Genomic DNA, 18,396 nt, shown 5'->3' with positions numbered 1-18,396 from the left:
TTTGAGAAAAGCCACGCGCAGTTGCTTCAAAATATTAAGGCCGAAAAAGAAAATCACGAGAAAATCCGGAAGCTTCAGGAGGAGCTGGCGAAGAGTAACGAGTGCGCAGACGTGCTGAAACAGAAGGTGGACGAGCTCACCAGGCAGAACAACGAAACCAGATTAATGATGCAGCGGATTCAGGCCGAATCGGCCAACGTGGTTTCAGAGAAACAGGCCATCCAGCAAAGATGCGAAGCCCTGAAAATTCAGGCGGACGGTTTTAAAGACCAGCTGCGCCACACAAACGAGCATCTGCACAAACAGACGAGAACGGAACAGGATTTCCAGAGGAGAATCAAGTGCCTGGAAGAAGACCTGGCCAAAAGCCAGAATTTAGTGAGCGAATTTAAGCAGAAGTGTGACCAGCAGAACATCATTATCCAGAAGACGGAGAAGGAGGTGAGGAACCTGAACGCGGAGCTGAGTGCCTCCCAGGAGGAGAAGCGCCTCGGGGAGCAGAAGGTGCAGCAGCAGCAGGCGCAGGTGCAGGAGCTGAACGACAGGTTGAGGAAGGTCCAAGACGAGCTGCACCTGAAGACCATAGAGGAGCAGGTGACCCACAGGAAGATGGTTCTGTTTCAGGAGGAATCCGAGAAATTCAAACGCTCGGCGGAGGAGTTTCGGAAGAAAATGGAGAAGCTGATGCAGTCCGAAGTCATCACCGAGAACGACATCTCGGGCATCAAGCTCGACTTTGTGTCCCTTCAGCGGGAAAACTGCCGGGCGCAGGAGAACGCCAGGCTCTGCGAAACGAGCCTCCGCGAGCTTGAGCGGCAGCTCCGGCAGTACCGCGCGCAGGCGCCGCACGACCGCAAGTGCCGCGAGCTCGAAGGCGAGCTGGTCGCCCAGAAGCGGGAGGTGGAGAACCTGAAGCGCAAGATGGACCAGCAGATGAAGGAGCACGAGCATCAGCTGGTGCTGCTCCAGTGTGAGATCCAAAAACAGAGCCCAGCGGAAGACGGCGCCCTCAAGCCAGATCCCGAGACGGCCGCGAAGGGGTGCCAGCCCCCTGGGGACCTCTCCTCCCGGGGTTCGGGAGCGCTGCCCGCCGGGCCCCCCGGGGCCAGGGCCCTTCTGCAGAGCTGGGCTCCGGAACCGCAGCCGTCCGAGGAGGGATGGCAGCGTCGGGTTGCTGAACAGATGCAGGAGGTCCAGGTCAGGCTGCCGAGGGTTCCAGCTGAGAAAGAGAAAAGCCAGCAGTGTTACTCTGAGTACTTTTCTCAAACAAGCACCGAATTGCAGATAACTTTTGATGAGACGAACCCTCTTACAAGACTGTCAGAAATAGAGATGCTAAGAGATCAGGCTCTGTACGGTTCCAGACCACCTGCCAGGTATCAAGATGACAAGTGTGAAGTGGACCTGGTGGCGCTTTTGGCGCCCTTGGAGGTATACTCTGGATTCTGAGACCTTGCCTGCTCCCCTCCATCAGGTTTCCGCTCTTGTCTCCTTTCTCTGCTAGATTCAAGTTTTTTTCTTTTTCCTAACAGTGTTGCATGTGATCGGCTCTTCATAGTTCTGACAAAAAATAATACTATCATTTTCTAGTGACTTACTTGAATCTTTACTCCAAACTATATTCTTTCACTCTTAAATCTTTGAGATTAAAAACCCAGATGGGAGGACTATACTGTTGTGTATCTACGGGACAAGATTCTGAAAAATTTGACCACAAAAAAGCTAGAAAAACCAAGACATTAAGTTTAATTTCTAACAAGTTCTGTCTGTCAGCAAAATTTCATCTCTTCTTAAGACAAACCACTTTCATACCTTCATTGTCATCTAAAGTTTAAAGTTCAGACTCTCCAAAGTATTTACTTGCTCCTGAACCCTCTTTGGCTTGAACATTTTCTCCTCTTGTCTCATCTTTGATGCTCTGGGAATCGTATTTGGATTAAGAATGGGTGAAGTGACGTAGCGTTCTTCAGATGACTCTTAACGCCTTATCAATTCCTGTTACAGATAGCTAAGAGCAAGCAGTATGATTTGCACACAGAAGTCACAGCCTTAAAGCAAGGGAAGAACCCCGGCTCCAGTGCTGAGGGATGGATGCTTGAAGGGGGTGGATTCAAGAGAGGAGAGCTTCAGAAGGGCTCAGAACCAGAGACCTTCCAGCACGTAGATGGAGATCTTGCGTGTTCAGTCAGGGACGATGAGTTTCAATTCCAGGGGCTCCGGCACCCTGTGACTGCCAGGCAGTTGGTCGAAGCTAAGCTTCTGGACATGAAGACAGTCGAGCAGCTGCGACGCGGTCTTAAGACGGTCGAAGAGGTTCAGAAGACTCTCAGCAAGTTTTTAACCAAAGCCACCGCCATTGCAGGGCTTTACCTCGAAGCCACAAAAGAAAAGATGTCATTTTCTTCAGCAGCCAAGAAAATCGTAATAGACAAGATGATGGCGTTGGCCTTTTTGGAAGCTCAGGCTGCCACGGGTTTCATAATCGATCCCCTTTCAGGTCAGACCTATTCGGTTGAAGATGCAATTCTTCAGGGAGTGATTGACCCCGAATTCAGAATTCGGCTCCTTGAGGCAGAGAAGGCAGCCCTGGGGTATCCGTGTTCCTCCAAGATGCTGTCAGTGTTTCAAGCTATGGAAAATAGGATGCTTGACAGGCAAAGGGGCAAACATATGTTGGAAGCGCAGATCGCCAGCGGGGGCGTCATCGACCCCGCGCGAGGCATTCGCGTTCCTCCAGAAGTCGCTCTGCAGCAGGGCTTGTTGAATAACGCCATCCTGCAGTTTTTACACGAGCCGTCCAGCAACACAAGGGTCTTTCCTAATCCCAATAACAAGCAAGCGCTGTATTACGCGGAATTACTGCGCATGTGTGTGTTCGACGTCGACTGCCAGTGCTTGCTGCTTCCGTTTGGGGAGAGGAACATTTCCAACCTCAATGTGGCGAAAACGCACAGGATCTCGGTCGTAGACACCAAGACGGGAGCAGAACTGACCACGTACGAGGCTTTCCAGAGAAACCTGATCGACAAAAGTACCTATCTTGAGCTGTCAGGGCTGCAGTATCAGTGGAAGGAGGCCACCTTTTTTGAATCCTACGGGCATCCTTCTCGCGTGTTGAGGGATGCTAAGACCGGGTTGCAGCTCAACATTGATGAGGCGGTAGAGCAGGGAACTGTCGACAAAGCCTCGGTCAGAAAGTACCAGGAGGGCCTTATCACGCTCACAGAGCTTGCGGACTTCCTGCTCAGCCGGCTCGTTCCCAAGAAGGATGTGCACAGTCCCGTTGCGGGGTATTGGCTGACGTCCAGCGGGGAGAGGATCTCAGTCCTGAAGGCCTCCCGCAGGAATCTGGTGGATCGGATCACCGCCCTGCGATGCCTCGAAGCCCAGGTCAGCACCGGGGGCATCCTTGATCCCCTGACCGGCAAGAGATACCGCGTGGCCGAGGCTCTGCACAGAGGCCTGCTGGACGAGGGTTTTGCCCAGCAGCTGCGACAGTGTGAGTTGGTGGTGGCGGGGATCAGTCATCCTGTCACTAACAAAGTGATGTCAGTGTTGGAAGCTGTGAATGCAAACATCATAAGTAAGGACATGGGAGTCCGGTGTTTGGAATTTCAGTACTTGACAGGGGGGCTGATGGAGCCCCAGGCTCAGACCCGGTTGTCCATAGAGGAGGCTCTCCAAGTGGGTATGATAGATGTCTCCATCGCAACAAAACTCAAAGACCAGAAGTCCTACATCAGAAACATCCTGTGTCCGCAGACGAAAAGGAAGTTGACATACAAAGAAGCGTTAGAAAAAGCCGATTTCGATTTCCACACGGGACTGAAACTCTTAGAAGTGTCTGAACCCCTGATGACAGGAATCTCCAGCCTCTACTATGCTTCGTGATAGGACGTGTGTAGATTACCTGGAACAGGTCCAGTTCCCACGATGAAACACACAGTCCAGAAATTGTATCACATACTCAAAGCACCAGTTGCTTTCTTGAGGGCTGGAAAGAGCTAACTGCTGAGGGGAGAGAATACTTTTTAAACTGAAAATATCCAAAGACTTACTGCCCCAATTCCATTTACCTTTGAGATTTGTATTTTGACTCTTACCTACACTCAGAAATATTTTACCTAGAGTATGGGATAAGCTTGAGGAACTCCAGCAGGTTTCCAGCATCCCCCCTTCCGAGCCCTCCATTCCTGACCAGATCCAGCCTGGTGTCAGGATTCCTTCCCATTTATTGAACGATTCATTGCACTCACTAACAGAGCACTTCAGAAAGCGTCGTGGAATCCGAGGGAAAAGTGCCCATTTGTTCCAGCATCCGTGAGGCTATATTGTTTTAGATCGCCTTGAAAAATGAAAGTTTGGGATTTTTCTGTGTGTGTGTATATAACCTTCTTTGCCTATTACCTGTTCACCACCGTCTCCCATTTCTAGTCACGACTTTGTCATTGGAAGCAGCATCATGACTGGGTTCTGTGTTGGAGGAAGGCAGATGATTTTTCTTCGTTCTGTGTAATTTTCCTACGTGTGCAGACTTTCTCCACTGTTTCAGATTTCCATTGTCTGATACTTTTCTGTCCAGACAATTGTGCTTGTGATGCTAATGCAAAGGCAGCAATTCAGAGATCGCCCAGTGCTTCATGAATAAAGTCGAGTTTTTAAACGTGTCATGTTGGTAGACCAGCTGGCAGGTTCTACTGATCATTCAAGACTGTCTGTCACAGTTTCCTTTGCTACATAAACATTTTGGAAGTACATCTGGTGTGTGACGTGATACACATGGTTAAGTGAATGAATAAAGCATCTCGGTAACCTGTGTGTGATGCAAAACTATTTTTACATTCTTGATTTCTATGGAGAGGTCACTTCAATAGCTTAGTCATTTATTGGGATATATCTTTTTTTTTTTTTTTTATCACTTACACCTGACAGAAGTCACTGGAAGAAGAAAAGAAAGAGCATGTTGAAAAAGCCAAAGAATTACAGAAGTGGGTATCAAATATCAGCAAGACATTGAGAGATGGGGAGAAGGCTGGAAAGGCTTCCCTCTTTAAGCAAAAGGTATTCCCCGAAGTCCTGGTTTAATAATCACAGTTGGGGGGGGGGAGAATTTACTGAGTTGCTGCAGTCCACCTAAAAACCCCTTTAATTCTTTAGTTGTCCCTAAATTTTTATAGGCAATTATAATGAGGATCGGAGAGGTTAGAGAACTTGCCCAAGGAGTCACAGTATGCGGCAGAAGACGGTGCCTCTGATTCCAAACCTGAAATATGTAAATATTAGCCTTGCTGTTAGTAAACCAGTGTGCAGGGCTGCTTTTCGTAACAGTTAGATCTCCTTCTGGATTATCTTGATGAGAGTTGCCAAAGATCGGAGTCCTGTTCTGTTCCCAGAGGACATCCACGCACTCCGTATCACAAAGATAACACAGTTTCATTCTTAGAGATATAAACAGAATGTTTCAAGAACCACAAAATACAAACCAAGATATTAACATTTCTGAGGATCCAATGCCCTTCTGATCTTTTCTGTTCCATAAGAAGTGTTCTCCAATCATCCCCCCGTCCCCGCCCGGAAATTCTAGGTTCTTTCCGTGACCTAAATGTCCCTTGGACCGTCCCCCTTGAAGCTCTTAGGGCACTGGGTTAAGTTAAGCAGTCCTGATGCCACCAGTGCTAACACTGGAACTGCCGCTATATTTTAAAAAATCAATTTCCGCGAAGTGCAATGGCGTTTGTATTTTTCCTGCCTTGCCCTGCTGCTCCCGCCTGACCCGTGGCCATGACAGATAAGATCGTTATCTTCCCTTCCTGGTTCTGCAGGGTCCCTCACTGGTCATCAGTGGAAGCGGGTGCTGTGGACATCAGTAAACAGCAGAAGACTTCGTGTCTTGTCTCATTTTGCCTGTGGTGTGAGGTGGCTGTGCCTTACCTGGGTCTCCCCCTTGGAGAGGCTTATAGACCCGAGGATTTACTCGAATTCTGACTCAGTTGAAATAAAGCCAGCTTAGCTCACAGGTCCAGCGCACTGTCTTTTATATAGTGTGGAAGAAATAAGTTGGCAAGCAGTTACTGGTGGTCTTTTAAACCCCAAACCCTCAAAGTAATTTTATGCAAATACTTAGTTTAAAATACCTTTTTTTTTTTTGGTTTCCCCTCTGCCAGATAGGAAAAGAGCTAAATCAGGGACATAAATCTTCACCAGGATTTCTGGGGAGAACAAGTTTCTTTTGGGGAACGTAGTTTATAAAGCCTTCGTGATTTCTCATTCTGTAGTTTTAAATTCTCCACAAGTTCACAGATCAGTTTTAGTTTCAGACTTAGCAGACATGAAAGTAGACAGGTACCTTTCGCATGCAGATCATGGAATAAATGACGAATCTTGAATAACACTTCATGGTTCCTCTGTTAAAGGGAATTTCAGGTAATTTGATGTGAATAATAAATGTGGCCTTAAAAAAGTCGGTATGGCCTCATGACTATCTGTAACCATGAGAAATAGACTTCCGGGGGAATGGACCTTTTCACTGTCCCATCGTACTTTCTGCTCACTTCAGAGAATGGCAGTGACTTTCGATATTAGGTCTTGAGAAAGGAATTAAGGGAGACTATTACAACAGTTTGCTTTCCCTCAAACAAGTCAATTTTTTACTTCTCTGACTGTCACAGGCGACTTTGGCAAATGAACGTCTTGGTAATAGAAATTATTTTAGTCTTGATCTGCAGATCTAGACATGAATACATAATGTCTACTGTAATTTTTTCAAAAGGAGCATTGCATCCAGGAGCTTGGCAGGGGAGGGGAGGAAGATGCCCTTTTTTTTATTCACGTGTCTTTAGGAAGACTGTGACAATCTTTACTGGTGGCTGGGCTGGGACAGATGCAAGATATAATGTATTATTTCCTAGTGGAAATGATGGCATTAGGGTCAGAGGGAGGAGCTTCCTCAATCATCCATTCTGCATAAAGCCTCCTCCTTATCCAGCCCTGCAGACTAGTAACGGATGCGTTACTGGCTTGAAAATAGACCCATTATGTGGGTCTTGATGCAAACCTGGAATTAGATTTGTTTGTTTCTTTAATTATTTAATTTAATTTAATTTAATTTAATTTAATTTAATTTAATTTAATTTAATTTAATTTAATGGAGGAACTGGGGATTGAACCCAGGACCTGCCTGCTAAGCACGCGCTCTACCACTGAGATAGTTCCTCCCCCTGGATTAATTTTTGAAGATTTCTGTTCAAGTCTTTACGAAGGAAGAGTTTGAGTGTGTTCTCTTTTCCTTGCAGATTTCCAGTGAGGAAATCTCGATCAAGAAGGAACAATTATCTGAAACCCTTCAAACCATGCAGCTATTTCTGGCTAAACACGGAGACAAGTACGTTGGTTTTCCTTAGCTCTTCTAGTCGAAGGAAGGAAGTGGTCTTATAAACGCTCAGCAAGGCAGAAGGTGGTAAATTTCAACTGGCAGTTTGAAAATGGAACTTGGTCACACATTTACTTCGAAATGTAATAACCTAAGGTGATAAATTTAGCAATTTAATTAATGTCATTTTTAGTCGCCCTTCGTCTTTACCAAAACCCTGAAAATGTACTTCTTATCCACATCTAGTGCTGATAAGAAAACAGATCGCTGGTAAGAGATTGCTTAACTCAGAGAGTTAAGGATCCGTGGTTAGTGAGTTGTAAACACACCAAGCCAAGTTCCTCTGGGACTTAGCTTTTGGAAAATATATGTAGACATGTTCTACGCGTCCTTAGCTGAGACCTTTGGCAACTTGATGTCTCCTGGTTTGGTCCTACTTTGTGCAACAAGGCATTTCATGTATTTCAGCTACTGCCTCAGGCAGGCAAGGGATCTGCCCTTTTCTGAAATCCTTTTTTGGCTGTCATCTCTAGACTTACCCTGGAATGATTCTGCAGCGCATCTTAGCAAGTCGGGTTAATTTCCTCACACATTTCCTTTCTGTTCCTCCTGCTGCTTTAACAAGATCTGTCTTGAGTCGTGGTGCCTTACCGTCCTGTTTCCACGTTGGGGCTGACAGTGGTTCCTTCCCCCTGTCAGACAACGTCCATTATTGTTTTAGAACTTTGGATATGCCAGAGAGGCGCTGGGACACTACTTGACACTCTTTCCTTCAGTCCCTTTTTCAGGCAGGATGTTTTTAGGGCCGTCAGGGCCAGGCTTAGTTTTCATACACGGCAATTTCGTGTGCACTCTGTGTCCCGAGCCATCTGTGTGTGAGGTTACACGAGATTTTATTTTATGACCATGTGCTTATTTAGAAAAGTATTCTTTACCAAAATCATTGAGCCTAGTATGTCTTCTTTTATCACTTGCAGACTTGCATTCCTGTTTTCATACTTTCTGATTATTTTAGAATGACAGATGAAGAAAGAAATGAACTGGAAAAACAAGTGAAAACGCTCCAAGAAAGTTCTAATGTATTTAATGAATCTCTCAAACAACTACAGCAATCACAAACCTTACAAGACATAAAGGGAGAGGAGAAGGTAATGTTACTTGTTTAGAACGTGACGCTGTTTCAAGATTCTTAGTTTAATCGCATGATTGTAGAAATAACATGTCAGTGACCAAGAAATGACCTTGAATGGGGTTCGTGGGAAAAACGCAGGTGGGGGAGGGGAGGAAGTATCTGGAGATTTCAGTGTTGTTGGTAAAATGCAAAATCTTACACTTGCTCTCATCAGTTTCTGTGATATCTTAATCTCTGCCTTGCATGGTAAAAAGAAAGAAGCATTCATTTTTCTAACTTCTCTCTAAAAGCCATCCTTCTACTGCTGTTGTAGGTATTTTACTGTATAAATATGATGTATGAAATAGTCTGAGAGTCCGCTCGAGAGGTGACGTTGGAGGGTTGGGGGTGTGTCTGATTTTCAGAGATAACCAGGAGATTTATTTGTCATTCTGGACCATACTGGACAGTGAAGGATGCTCCAGCATTTTCTTAAACTGTAATAGAAATCACTGAAAATTTGCCTATCCTTAAACTTTTAAAACTTGACATTGCATAGTCACAATATTCAATGCAATAGTCCATATTCAAAAAGTTATCTTTATATTCAATTCCCTACTCCCTGGAATATTTTACGCACTATGGGTCGCATTTTGGGGGTATGTACCAATTTTTCGGGTTCGTTAGTTTTGAGTTATCTGTGCAAAAGTCGGTATGCTGTAAACATCGATAGCATGGGGTATAAAACTCTCTTTCACGTCGGTAGACTAATCTCATCCAGTTGCAGAAAGCATGGTTTGCCTTCTAGGTGTGCGTCCTGTTTCCTCACCCTCACCATCTCCTCCGTTGTGTGCTCACTAACCTTGTTAATGTACACGATGTTAAGTTTTCAATTCACAGATGCATGTCGTTTTCAAAGCTTTTATCACATCCTGTGCTGTTGAATAGATCACTGACATAGATCACTTGTGCATTTGAGCTGCCTAACACTCACAGCACTGCCTGCGCCCCGGTAAGTAGAGGATTTTCTGTTGATGTGTGTTATTTATTAAAAAAAAAAAAATGAAGTTTCATGATGCCCCGTCCACCCTCGTGTCACCGACTGAGAGTTTCGTGTTTTCCTTGTAGCTGGAGAAAGTGATCGCGGGCACCATTGACCAGACCACAGGAGAGGTCCTCTCCGTCTTCCAGGCAGTTTTAAGAGGCCTCCTCGATTACGACACAGGAATCCGGTTGCTGGAGACGCAGCTGATGATTTCCGGTCTCATCTCACCAGAATCAAGGAAGTGCTTTGGCCTCGAAGATGCTGAAAGTCACGGCCTTATTGATGAGCAAATTCTGAGCCGCCTCCGGGAGCTGAATGAGACCAAGGAGATCATTTCCGCTGTGCCGTCGTCCTCCACGCTGCCGGTGCTCGAGGCTCTGGCTGAAGGCGTGATATCAGAGCCCACGGCTGTCAGAATTCTCGACATGCTCCTGTCCACGGGCTGCCTGGTCAGCCCAGCCACGGGAGAACAGCTAACCCTGCAGAAGGCTTTCCAGCAGCGCTTGGTTTCCTCGGCGTTGTTTTCCAAAGTCCTGGAGAGGCAGAACACGAGCCAAGATCTCATCGACCCCTCGACCGCTGAGAAGCTGTCTCTGGGAGCCATGATGCAAAGGAGTATTTTGCAGGAAAACACCGGGGTGCGGCTGCTGCCCGTGAGGCCGCAAGAAGGAGGCAGGGTCACGTTAAAAGGTGGAAGAAGCGTGAGCGTTTTAAGGGCGGCTCACGAAGGCCTCATCGACCGCGAGACCGTGTTTAGGTTACTGGGCGCACAGCTGCTTTCGGGGGGTCTGATCGGCGGCACGTCTGGCCAGCGGCTGACAGTGGAAGAGGCGGTGGCGGAGGGGCTGATGGACAGGGATATGGCCAACAGCATCCTCACCTACCAGGTCGAAACCGGCGGGATCATCCACTCCAGCCCCGCCAAGCGTTTGACGGTGGACGAGGCGGTCCAGTGCGATTTAATAACGCCCAGCAGTGCTCTCCTGGTCCTGGAGGCTCAGCGAGGCTACGTGGGCCTCATCTGGCCTCACTCTGGAGAAATCTTCCCCACGTCATCTTCCTTGCAGCAGGAGCTGATTACGAACGAACTGGCGTACAAGATCCTGGACGGCAGGCAGAAGATAGCTGCTCTGTATATTCCCGAAACTTCTCAAGTCCTCGATTTGGATGTTGCTATGGAACTGGGAATTATAGATCACGGCACAGCAGCGATTTTGAAAAGTATAATACTGCCTGATCAGATGCCAGACTTGGGAGACGTGGAAGCTTGCAGAAATGCCAGACGGTGGCTCTCTTTTTGTAAATTCCAGCCATCCATGGTCCAGGACTACAGGCAGGAGGAGGATGTCTTTGAGGGAGAGGAGCCAGTGGAGACTCAGAGCTCAGAACAGACTAAAAAATTATTCCTGTCTTATTTGATGATCAACAGTTACATGGACGCCAACACCGGGCAGAGGCTCTTGCTGTACGATGGAGACCTGGACGAAGCAGTCGGGATGCTCCTGGAAGGCTGTGCTGCAGAATTTGATGAGGACATGCCCGGAAAAGAACGTCCTGATGTCTTAAGACACCCTGGTGTGTTTCTGAATAATGCTTCAGGTCAAGAAATGGATGAAGGTGCAGCTTCACCAAGTAGTCTGGAGAAATGTCCTCGCAGAGAACCCCAGCATCAAGAAATCCCTGAAAACAGAAAACATGTCATAGATGAAGAATTTCATGAAATGGGAAGCAACGCTATCAGGAGTGAATTTGGCCAGTCAGAAAATCCGGCAGGTATGATAGCAGCCGATCCTAAAGTTCAGAACTCCTCCAGTGTGTGTGTTCCCAGATTGGGATCAGACCTCATACAGCCCCGACTGGCTGGAGTTAGTGTGCTGAGACCAGGCTCTGAAAACATACTTAAAAATGGTGAAAAGCAAAGTCCCATGGAAACACAGGAACATGCAGGTGAATGTGGTCATTCTAAAAATGTTCAAAACTTTGCAGGTGATTTGATAACAAGCCCTATGGTGGAGGCAAAAACTAGTAGGATCTGTGATTTGAATGAAATGGAGACTGAAGATAACATTAGCAGGGGTCCAGCCATCTTTGACTACTCCCCCCGCCTAAGCGCCCTGTTAAGTCACGATAAACTGAGGACCGAGCAGAGAAGTTTACGCGATGTACACGCCACAGGGAGCAGTGGAAATAAGCGTGAAGCCTCTTCACTGCCGTTCAAGGACCAAACCACGTTACTGGATCCAGGAATGGGAGACAAGTTTCAAGACGAGTTTCTGGGCATTGCAGCGATTAACATCAGTTTACAGGGGGAACACGCTGTGCAGAAATCTCTAAATCTTGCTTCCAGTCATCCTCAGGGGCAGCATCAGGATGATCAGTATGGTTCGGATACTTACGGTGAAGGTGAAAAAGTTCTCGCTGCTTCCCAGGACAAGTGGCCTGAGTCCGCGGTGGAGGAGGACCCCTGTGCCATGACCCCGGGGGGCGGCGGTGATCACGTCAGCCTGGCTCGCACTGGTCCATCGGTGTTGGGAGAATTGGCCAGCACCAGTGCTGGCGACTACGAAACTTCCCTGCTGGTCGGTCGGCAGAGCGACACAGAGACAGACAGTGACAGCGAGGATGACTTCTATGACACTCCTTTGTCTGAGGACGATGACCATGATTCTCTGCTTCTTGAGGGCGATGACAGGGATGGTCTGCAGCCTGAGGACTGCGACATCCTGGGAGAGGAAGACGATGGGCCGGCCCCTCCTGGAGAGGTTTTTTACGATGTCGCTAAAGGGAGTGAACATTCCATGGGGGTCCAGGGGGCAGTAGGATCCCTGCAGGATTTTCTCATCGGTGCCGAGAAAGCGGAACCAGATTCTGGTGAAAGAAGACACTTCCATTCAGTTGGCTTGTCCGAGATGAACGGACCAGCGATGGAAACCGTCTCAGAAAGGGACAGCACAGATAGCCTGCAGGGTGCGGAGTCGGACTCGTGGACTGACCACAACGTTGTAGGAAGAGAAGGGAGCTTCCGAGCGGCACTAAAACCTGAGGACGCTGGCTGCTGGAGAGAAGAGGAGAGTGTAACTGGACAAGAATTTAGATCTGATACCGATCATTTAGAATCTGTGCAGAGTGAAGAAAGTTATGGGGACCCTCTGTGTGACAGTAATGATCTGGAAAACAGTGACGATTATGACGATGACGGTGGTGACACTGAAGACGAAGGAGCGGGAGGTGAGGATGGACAGCCCGCGTGCCAGGACCAGGCTGACCACACGGATGTCCAGGCACGTGCTACCGCGGCACTCGAGGAGGAAGACGGTCACGGAAGTCAACGTCGCAGTGAAGTGATTCTCCCGCATAAAAAGCACGATCAGAGTTCTTTAGAGAAACAGCCAAGTGTAAACGTTTTATGGCTCGAATCGAGTCGTCAGAGTAGCTCGGTTATGGAAAGAAGCAGCCTCCCAGAATATACGACGGAGGCTGTTCAGAAAAGCAAAGAAAATCTGTGGAATCATGAGATGGTCCTTAAGGATACACTGCTGCCTGTTGTGAAGGCTGCTGAGTCGGAAAACAACTCTGGCCCCATCGGTGTCCGAAGTATAGCTTCGGGGCTGGATGGTGATCGGAAGAACGCGGGGGCTAGGTTGACCCGAGTGCCAGGCTCTGCGGAGCCTGTGAAAGGCAGCGGTCCAGATTTTGAGAAGGTGCCACTAGCGACTGACCCATCTTCTGATGAAATCATTAGTCCTGAGCCCGGTTTCCTAGGAAACCCTGCGGAGGAAGGCCGTTTGTCACCCATAGTCTCTGTAACTGACAGAGGTCATCACGGAAGTGGAGGCGATCCGATTAGAGAGAGAGATGACAAGACCGGTACCCTGATGGAAGAGGAAGCCTCGATTTGTAAAATGGGCGTGGATAAAGGAGAAGTGCTTTTAGAAGGTCCTGTAGAAGATGATAAATATCTCCAGCCTTTGCCCAGGGAAAGCACAAGGGAGAGCCTTGATTTAGTCAGCAGTCAGTTTCCACACCCGCAGATCACAGAGAGCGAACATCAGAAAGGAAGCATTAAAAAAGCGACAGTGGCCTTTGAAGATGAACCAAAGAATCTGCCAACAGTAGTCAGTCAAAGTCCTGTTCAGTTTGAGAATCTTGAAGAAATATTTGAGTCAGCAGCTTCCCATGGAATCAGCGATGAGATTGCTCCAGACGTCACGGTGTCTGAAGGGTCTCCAAGTATTGAGAAAGATTCATTCACTGATGGACCTGAGGAAGAGCTGGATCTGTTTGCTTTTTTAAACCATTGTGCTCGAAATGTAAAAGCAGAAGCTGGGTGGAAACCAAATGAAGATGCCCCAGGCTGTTTTCCAATAGCTCCCCCTCCCCCAAAGGATCACTTACAGTTAGGAGTTAAGGATGCCAAAGAGAAGGCAGCTCTCGTGCAAGAAGCCTCTCCCCCGAATGAGATGGTCCAACGGAAGGATCTTTGTTCTAAAGAAAGCATCTCAGAAGGAGGAACAGGAATTCCCGAGTTCACACCAGAAATTGACGAAAGCACGCCTTCAGTCTTACCTCTCGGAAGTGTGGGAGGCTTCGGGAAGCATGCTGATTCTGTGCCGTCAGAACTTTGCACAAGTGGAATAATAAATAGCAACTCCAGGGACACTTTAAGCACCGGCTACTCATCTTTAGAAATTAACAATGAGGAAGAAATAATTGCTCAGCAACCAAGAACGGAACGAGCCTTGTCTCCAGGACTCCAGGAAAACGAGGTTCCGAGTCCTGAGCTGTCTCCAGTGTTTGTTGAGGATGTGAAGGATATCTTACAAGATCGACTGAGAGATGGTCATCTGAATCCTCAAGAGGCTGGAGACCCTTCAGCCCATGCAGATACTAAAATTTTAATAAAAAACTTAATGAAAAGGGTTTGCACAGCACAGTTGATAAACGAAGCATCTGATATTCCTGGCGAGTCTGAAACCAGGGACTATTCTGTCGTGTCCCCCATGAATAACTCACCAGAACTAAAAACAGGGAGCAGAGATGATCCACGCTGGACTGCAGATCTGAAGTCGGAGCTGCTGCTTGATGTGCTTAAGCAAAATCAGTGTGGCCAAAAAACGCCAGGAGCGTTTGAACTGATGAAAGAATTGACTCAGATGGAGTGCGAACCAGAGGAAAGAGGTGTTACATCTACAGGGCTGCGACTGCACCTTGAAAGTATTTTCTCCACACTGCTTGCGGATGGATGTTCAGAGAGAGTAGGACAGTTTGGAGACTTGAATCAAAAATCACCCACTGGTTCCGGGATGGTGGATGAGAAGCCACACACACTTGATGATCTTCCAAGCAAGGGAAGAGACCAGTGCCCCCTTCATTTACAAAATGTGAGAGGAGGTGGGCCAGGAAACCCTCCTGTTGGTGCATCAGCACAGCCGGGAGATAAGAGGCTGGGGGATCCGTGCCCTGAATCTCCAGACCACCTGGAATGTGCTTCAGGGTCAAAAGAAATGGCTTCTGGAGACAGCTCGATGGAACAAGTAAGTTGACTTTACCTTTTGTACAAAATAGCTGCATGGAACATTTGGGAATAACCCCATCTGTCTTCTTTGCTTTCAAGCCCCGCATAAAGGCTGTTGAATTAGAATGTCTGAATTTGTGTTTAGTTTGCCAGCGAGCTGCAGCAGTGTCTACAGCACACGTCAAAAATGTCCCAGTATTTGGCTTTGCTTCAAGATATGAAGCCCCCCTTGGACAACCAGGAGTCTCCGGACAGCAACCTGGAAGCTTTGAAGAACCAACTGAAACAGTTAGAGGTAAGAATTGTCTGCTGCCAGTTATGGAGGGTAGTGGGCTGGTGTTAATTTGGAAAATTAAGCAGAGCACTTTTATGTTTGGAATGTTGGCTACATTTAGTGTTGCTCACTGAATGGATCCTGGGATATGTATGTTTTGCAGACCTTTGAATTGGGGTTGGCTCCAATGGCTGTGATTTTAAGAAAAGACATGAAGTTGACAGAGGACTTTTTAAAGTCTCTGCCTGGTGACTTCCCCAGGGGACCTCTGAAGGAACTGAGTATGAGCCTCCAGAGTTTAGAGACAGCCTTCTCCTCCCTCAGGGCCACATCCTCAGAAAGAATGAACCGCATCACACTCGCCATCGACTCTGAAACGGTAGGTCTCCCACAGGGTCACAACTTGGGTTTGGAAAGAAAATTGATAAGTTGGAAATTTAGCCACAGGATGAAGCATTTTATTTTTAAATTGTTAAGCCCTTAAGACATAATCAGGTTTTGTAGGAATTCGAAGTTTGGGGACAGACCGAAATGAACACACAGTTTTATTTTCTAGTCTAAACTAGCAGTTTCTCATGGGGAGTTTCTGCACAAACTGAAGTCATTCTCCAGTTGGATATCAGAGAAGAGCCAGTCTGTGGAGGGTATTGAGACCGTGAGCATTCGGGACACTGAACGTATAAAGAAAAGCTTGGAGTTTCTCAAGGCAAGTGTCAAAATAAGTAAGACAAGTAAGTTAAAAAAAAAAAACCTGTGGATTTAATATAACATGTTTAGAAATGTTGTTCATGTTTAGAAAAGATGTTTGTGACTTTGCTAAAGCTATAAACTTTTCTTTCTCTCTATGTAGTATCTTATTTTATTTATTTATTTTTTATTGAAGTATAGTCAATTACAATGTGTCAATTTCTGGTGTACAGCACCATGTCCCAGTCATGCACATACATACATAAATTCGTTTTCATATTTCTATATAGTATCATGTCATCTGCATATAGTGGCCATTTTACCTCTTCTCTTCCTATTTGGATCCTGGTTTTTTTTGTTTTTTTTTTTTCTTGTCTGATTGCTTTGGCTAGGACTTCCAATACTGTGTTGAATGGAAGTGGTGAGAGTGGGCATTCTTGTCTTGTTCCAGATTTTAGCAGAAAGGCTTCCAGCTTTTCCTTTCTTTCTAAGAGATGTTTGTTCATAGCGACACAGCTGTGAAATCATCACAGCTTTATGACACTGTCCCTGCTGCCTTAATACAACTCATACTTCCACTGAACGTTGAGATTTGTATTTGTGTACTTATTTATGTATCAGTCGCATAAAGACATAGTAATTTAAGTCAGTCACATAAATACATCATAGTAGTAGTCACTTTTGTCATGCTTTTTTTTCCCTTCCAAGTTCTTGACTTGAACAGCACATTCATGAATGGAGATCAGTTACACACCTGGCCTGCGAGTCAAAAATTCTGCCCTGTTAAATTTATGTTGCAAGTTCCCCATAGTCTAGTTTATGTGCCACCACAGTTACACGGATACTGTAAACGTCAGCAAATAGTATTTTAATGTTGCGATTTCCCTTCAGTGTGCTAAATGTACACAAGTGAGATCTTTCCCTTTTGTCGGAGTTACATTTTAAGGAACTGTCTCTGCCAGTGTTAAAATATTCAGAAAGAGATTATTTTTATAGAATATTAATTGTCTCAGTATTTAAATAATTTCATCACTATCAGTTATTACTAATGAATAGGTTGATTGAATCACGGAGAAAATGTTGGCAGAAGCTTGAGTTCCTGATATAAGAAGCATATTTTATAATAAATGTTATAGTTAATACAAACTTTCTATTATGGCTTAGCTCCCTGTTGGTGACGCATACCGTTTTGTTTGCAGAATGTGTTGAAAGACCTTGGACACAGCAAAACACAGCTGGAGACCACTGCCTTTGATGTGCAGTTTTTCATCTCTGAACACGCACAAGACCTGTCTCCCACCCAAAGCAAACAACTGCTCAGGCTCTTAAACACGACTCAGAAGTGCTTTCTTGACGTCCGGGAATCAGTAACTACCCAGGTGGAACATTTAGAGACTCAGTTACAGCTCGAACAAGCTCTCGATGACCAGAAGGTCTGCCTTTCTTTGTGGAGTTGGAATGCTCTGCTTTTAGTTCTTCGGTGTGAAACCTGTGGTGTAGACACCAAGGCTCACGGGTAGGAGAAGACAGGAAAGGTTTTCTGGAACGGAGACTGATGGACAGGGTATAAGGTAGAGATGCTGCCACGGATGCAAGTATTATTTCCCACAGTAATGCTTTCATTTGTCCATTTTAATTTTCATGACTCCCTAAAACTACTGTTTTCAAGGGAGAGTTTGGATTTTTTTTCCTAGGAGGAGGAAGTCTGAAGGCAGTGAGAAATTTCCAGGGATAAACTGATGAACGTGCGGATGGAGAAGGTTAAGGATGTCTTTTACCTCTGGGAGGTGGAATGTCATAGCAGGTTTAGGGCCAGGCCCTGGGCCAGGCTGCCTGAGTTACACCCCAGTTTCACCACTCCCTCGCTGTGTGACCCAGGGCAAGTCCCTTAACCAGTTTTCTCTTTGGGCTCTTGGAAGGAGCAACAGTGCTTACCCCGTGGTGCTGGGGACATTGATAAAAGAAAGAGTTCAGAACCCTCAAGACCTTGCCCAGCTCCTGGTAAATGTCATATGTGACTAGAGAATGAGTAACGAGTGTATACATAATAGGAAAATGAAAGATGCAGGTCATCACTAAATTAATCTCTTAGAAAGACTGAACGAATTCTATTACAGTGCCATGACTAATGGCACTACTGAGCAAAGAGGTGGGAATGGAATTAGCTAGAGTGATTACATAGTGATCTCGCATGCAGTGCTCCTGTTTTGTTTTGTTTTATTTTATTTTATTTTATTTTATTTTATTTTAACTTTCAGAAGCACAGGCTCTGTCTCCAGCATGATAACCTATCTACACGTATCAAATATGTTAACAGACAAATCACGACTAACTTCTGTTTTGATATCCTTTTGCAGAATTAATTGTGTGTGTCGCAGGTTTCCAGAGCTTGAGA

At 46.3% G+C, this 18,396-nt stretch overlaps 1 protein-coding gene across 1 annotated transcript in view; it reads left to right on the top strand.

The window, feature by feature from the left end:
* DST (dystonin) overlaps positions 1-18,396 on the top strand; it is a 436,433-nt gene that overhangs the window by 292,838 nt on the left and 125,199 nt on the right. Inside the window, 8 exon segments of the mRNA XM_032463323.1 lie at positions 4,933-5,061; positions 7,293-7,381; positions 8,385-8,517; positions 9,609-15,059; positions 15,186-15,335; positions 15,478-15,693; positions 15,871-16,020; positions 17,201-17,434. Of these exon segments, the coding sequence (XP_032319214.1) occupies positions 4,933-5,061; positions 7,293-7,381; positions 8,385-8,517; positions 9,609-15,059; positions 15,186-15,335; positions 15,478-15,693; positions 15,871-16,020; positions 17,201-17,434 (6,552 nt within the window).

The sequence above is a fragment of the Camelus ferus genome, chromosome 20 (assembly GCF_009834535.1).
Source record: "Camelus ferus isolate YT-003-E chromosome 20, BCGSAC_Cfer_1.0, whole genome shotgun sequence".
Taxonomy (NCBI): Eukaryota; Metazoa; Chordata; class Mammalia; order Artiodactyla; family Camelidae; genus Camelus; species Camelus ferus.
The sequence above is the reverse complement of the archived record's forward strand: the minus strand, read 5'-3'. Positions and strand labels throughout refer to the sequence as shown.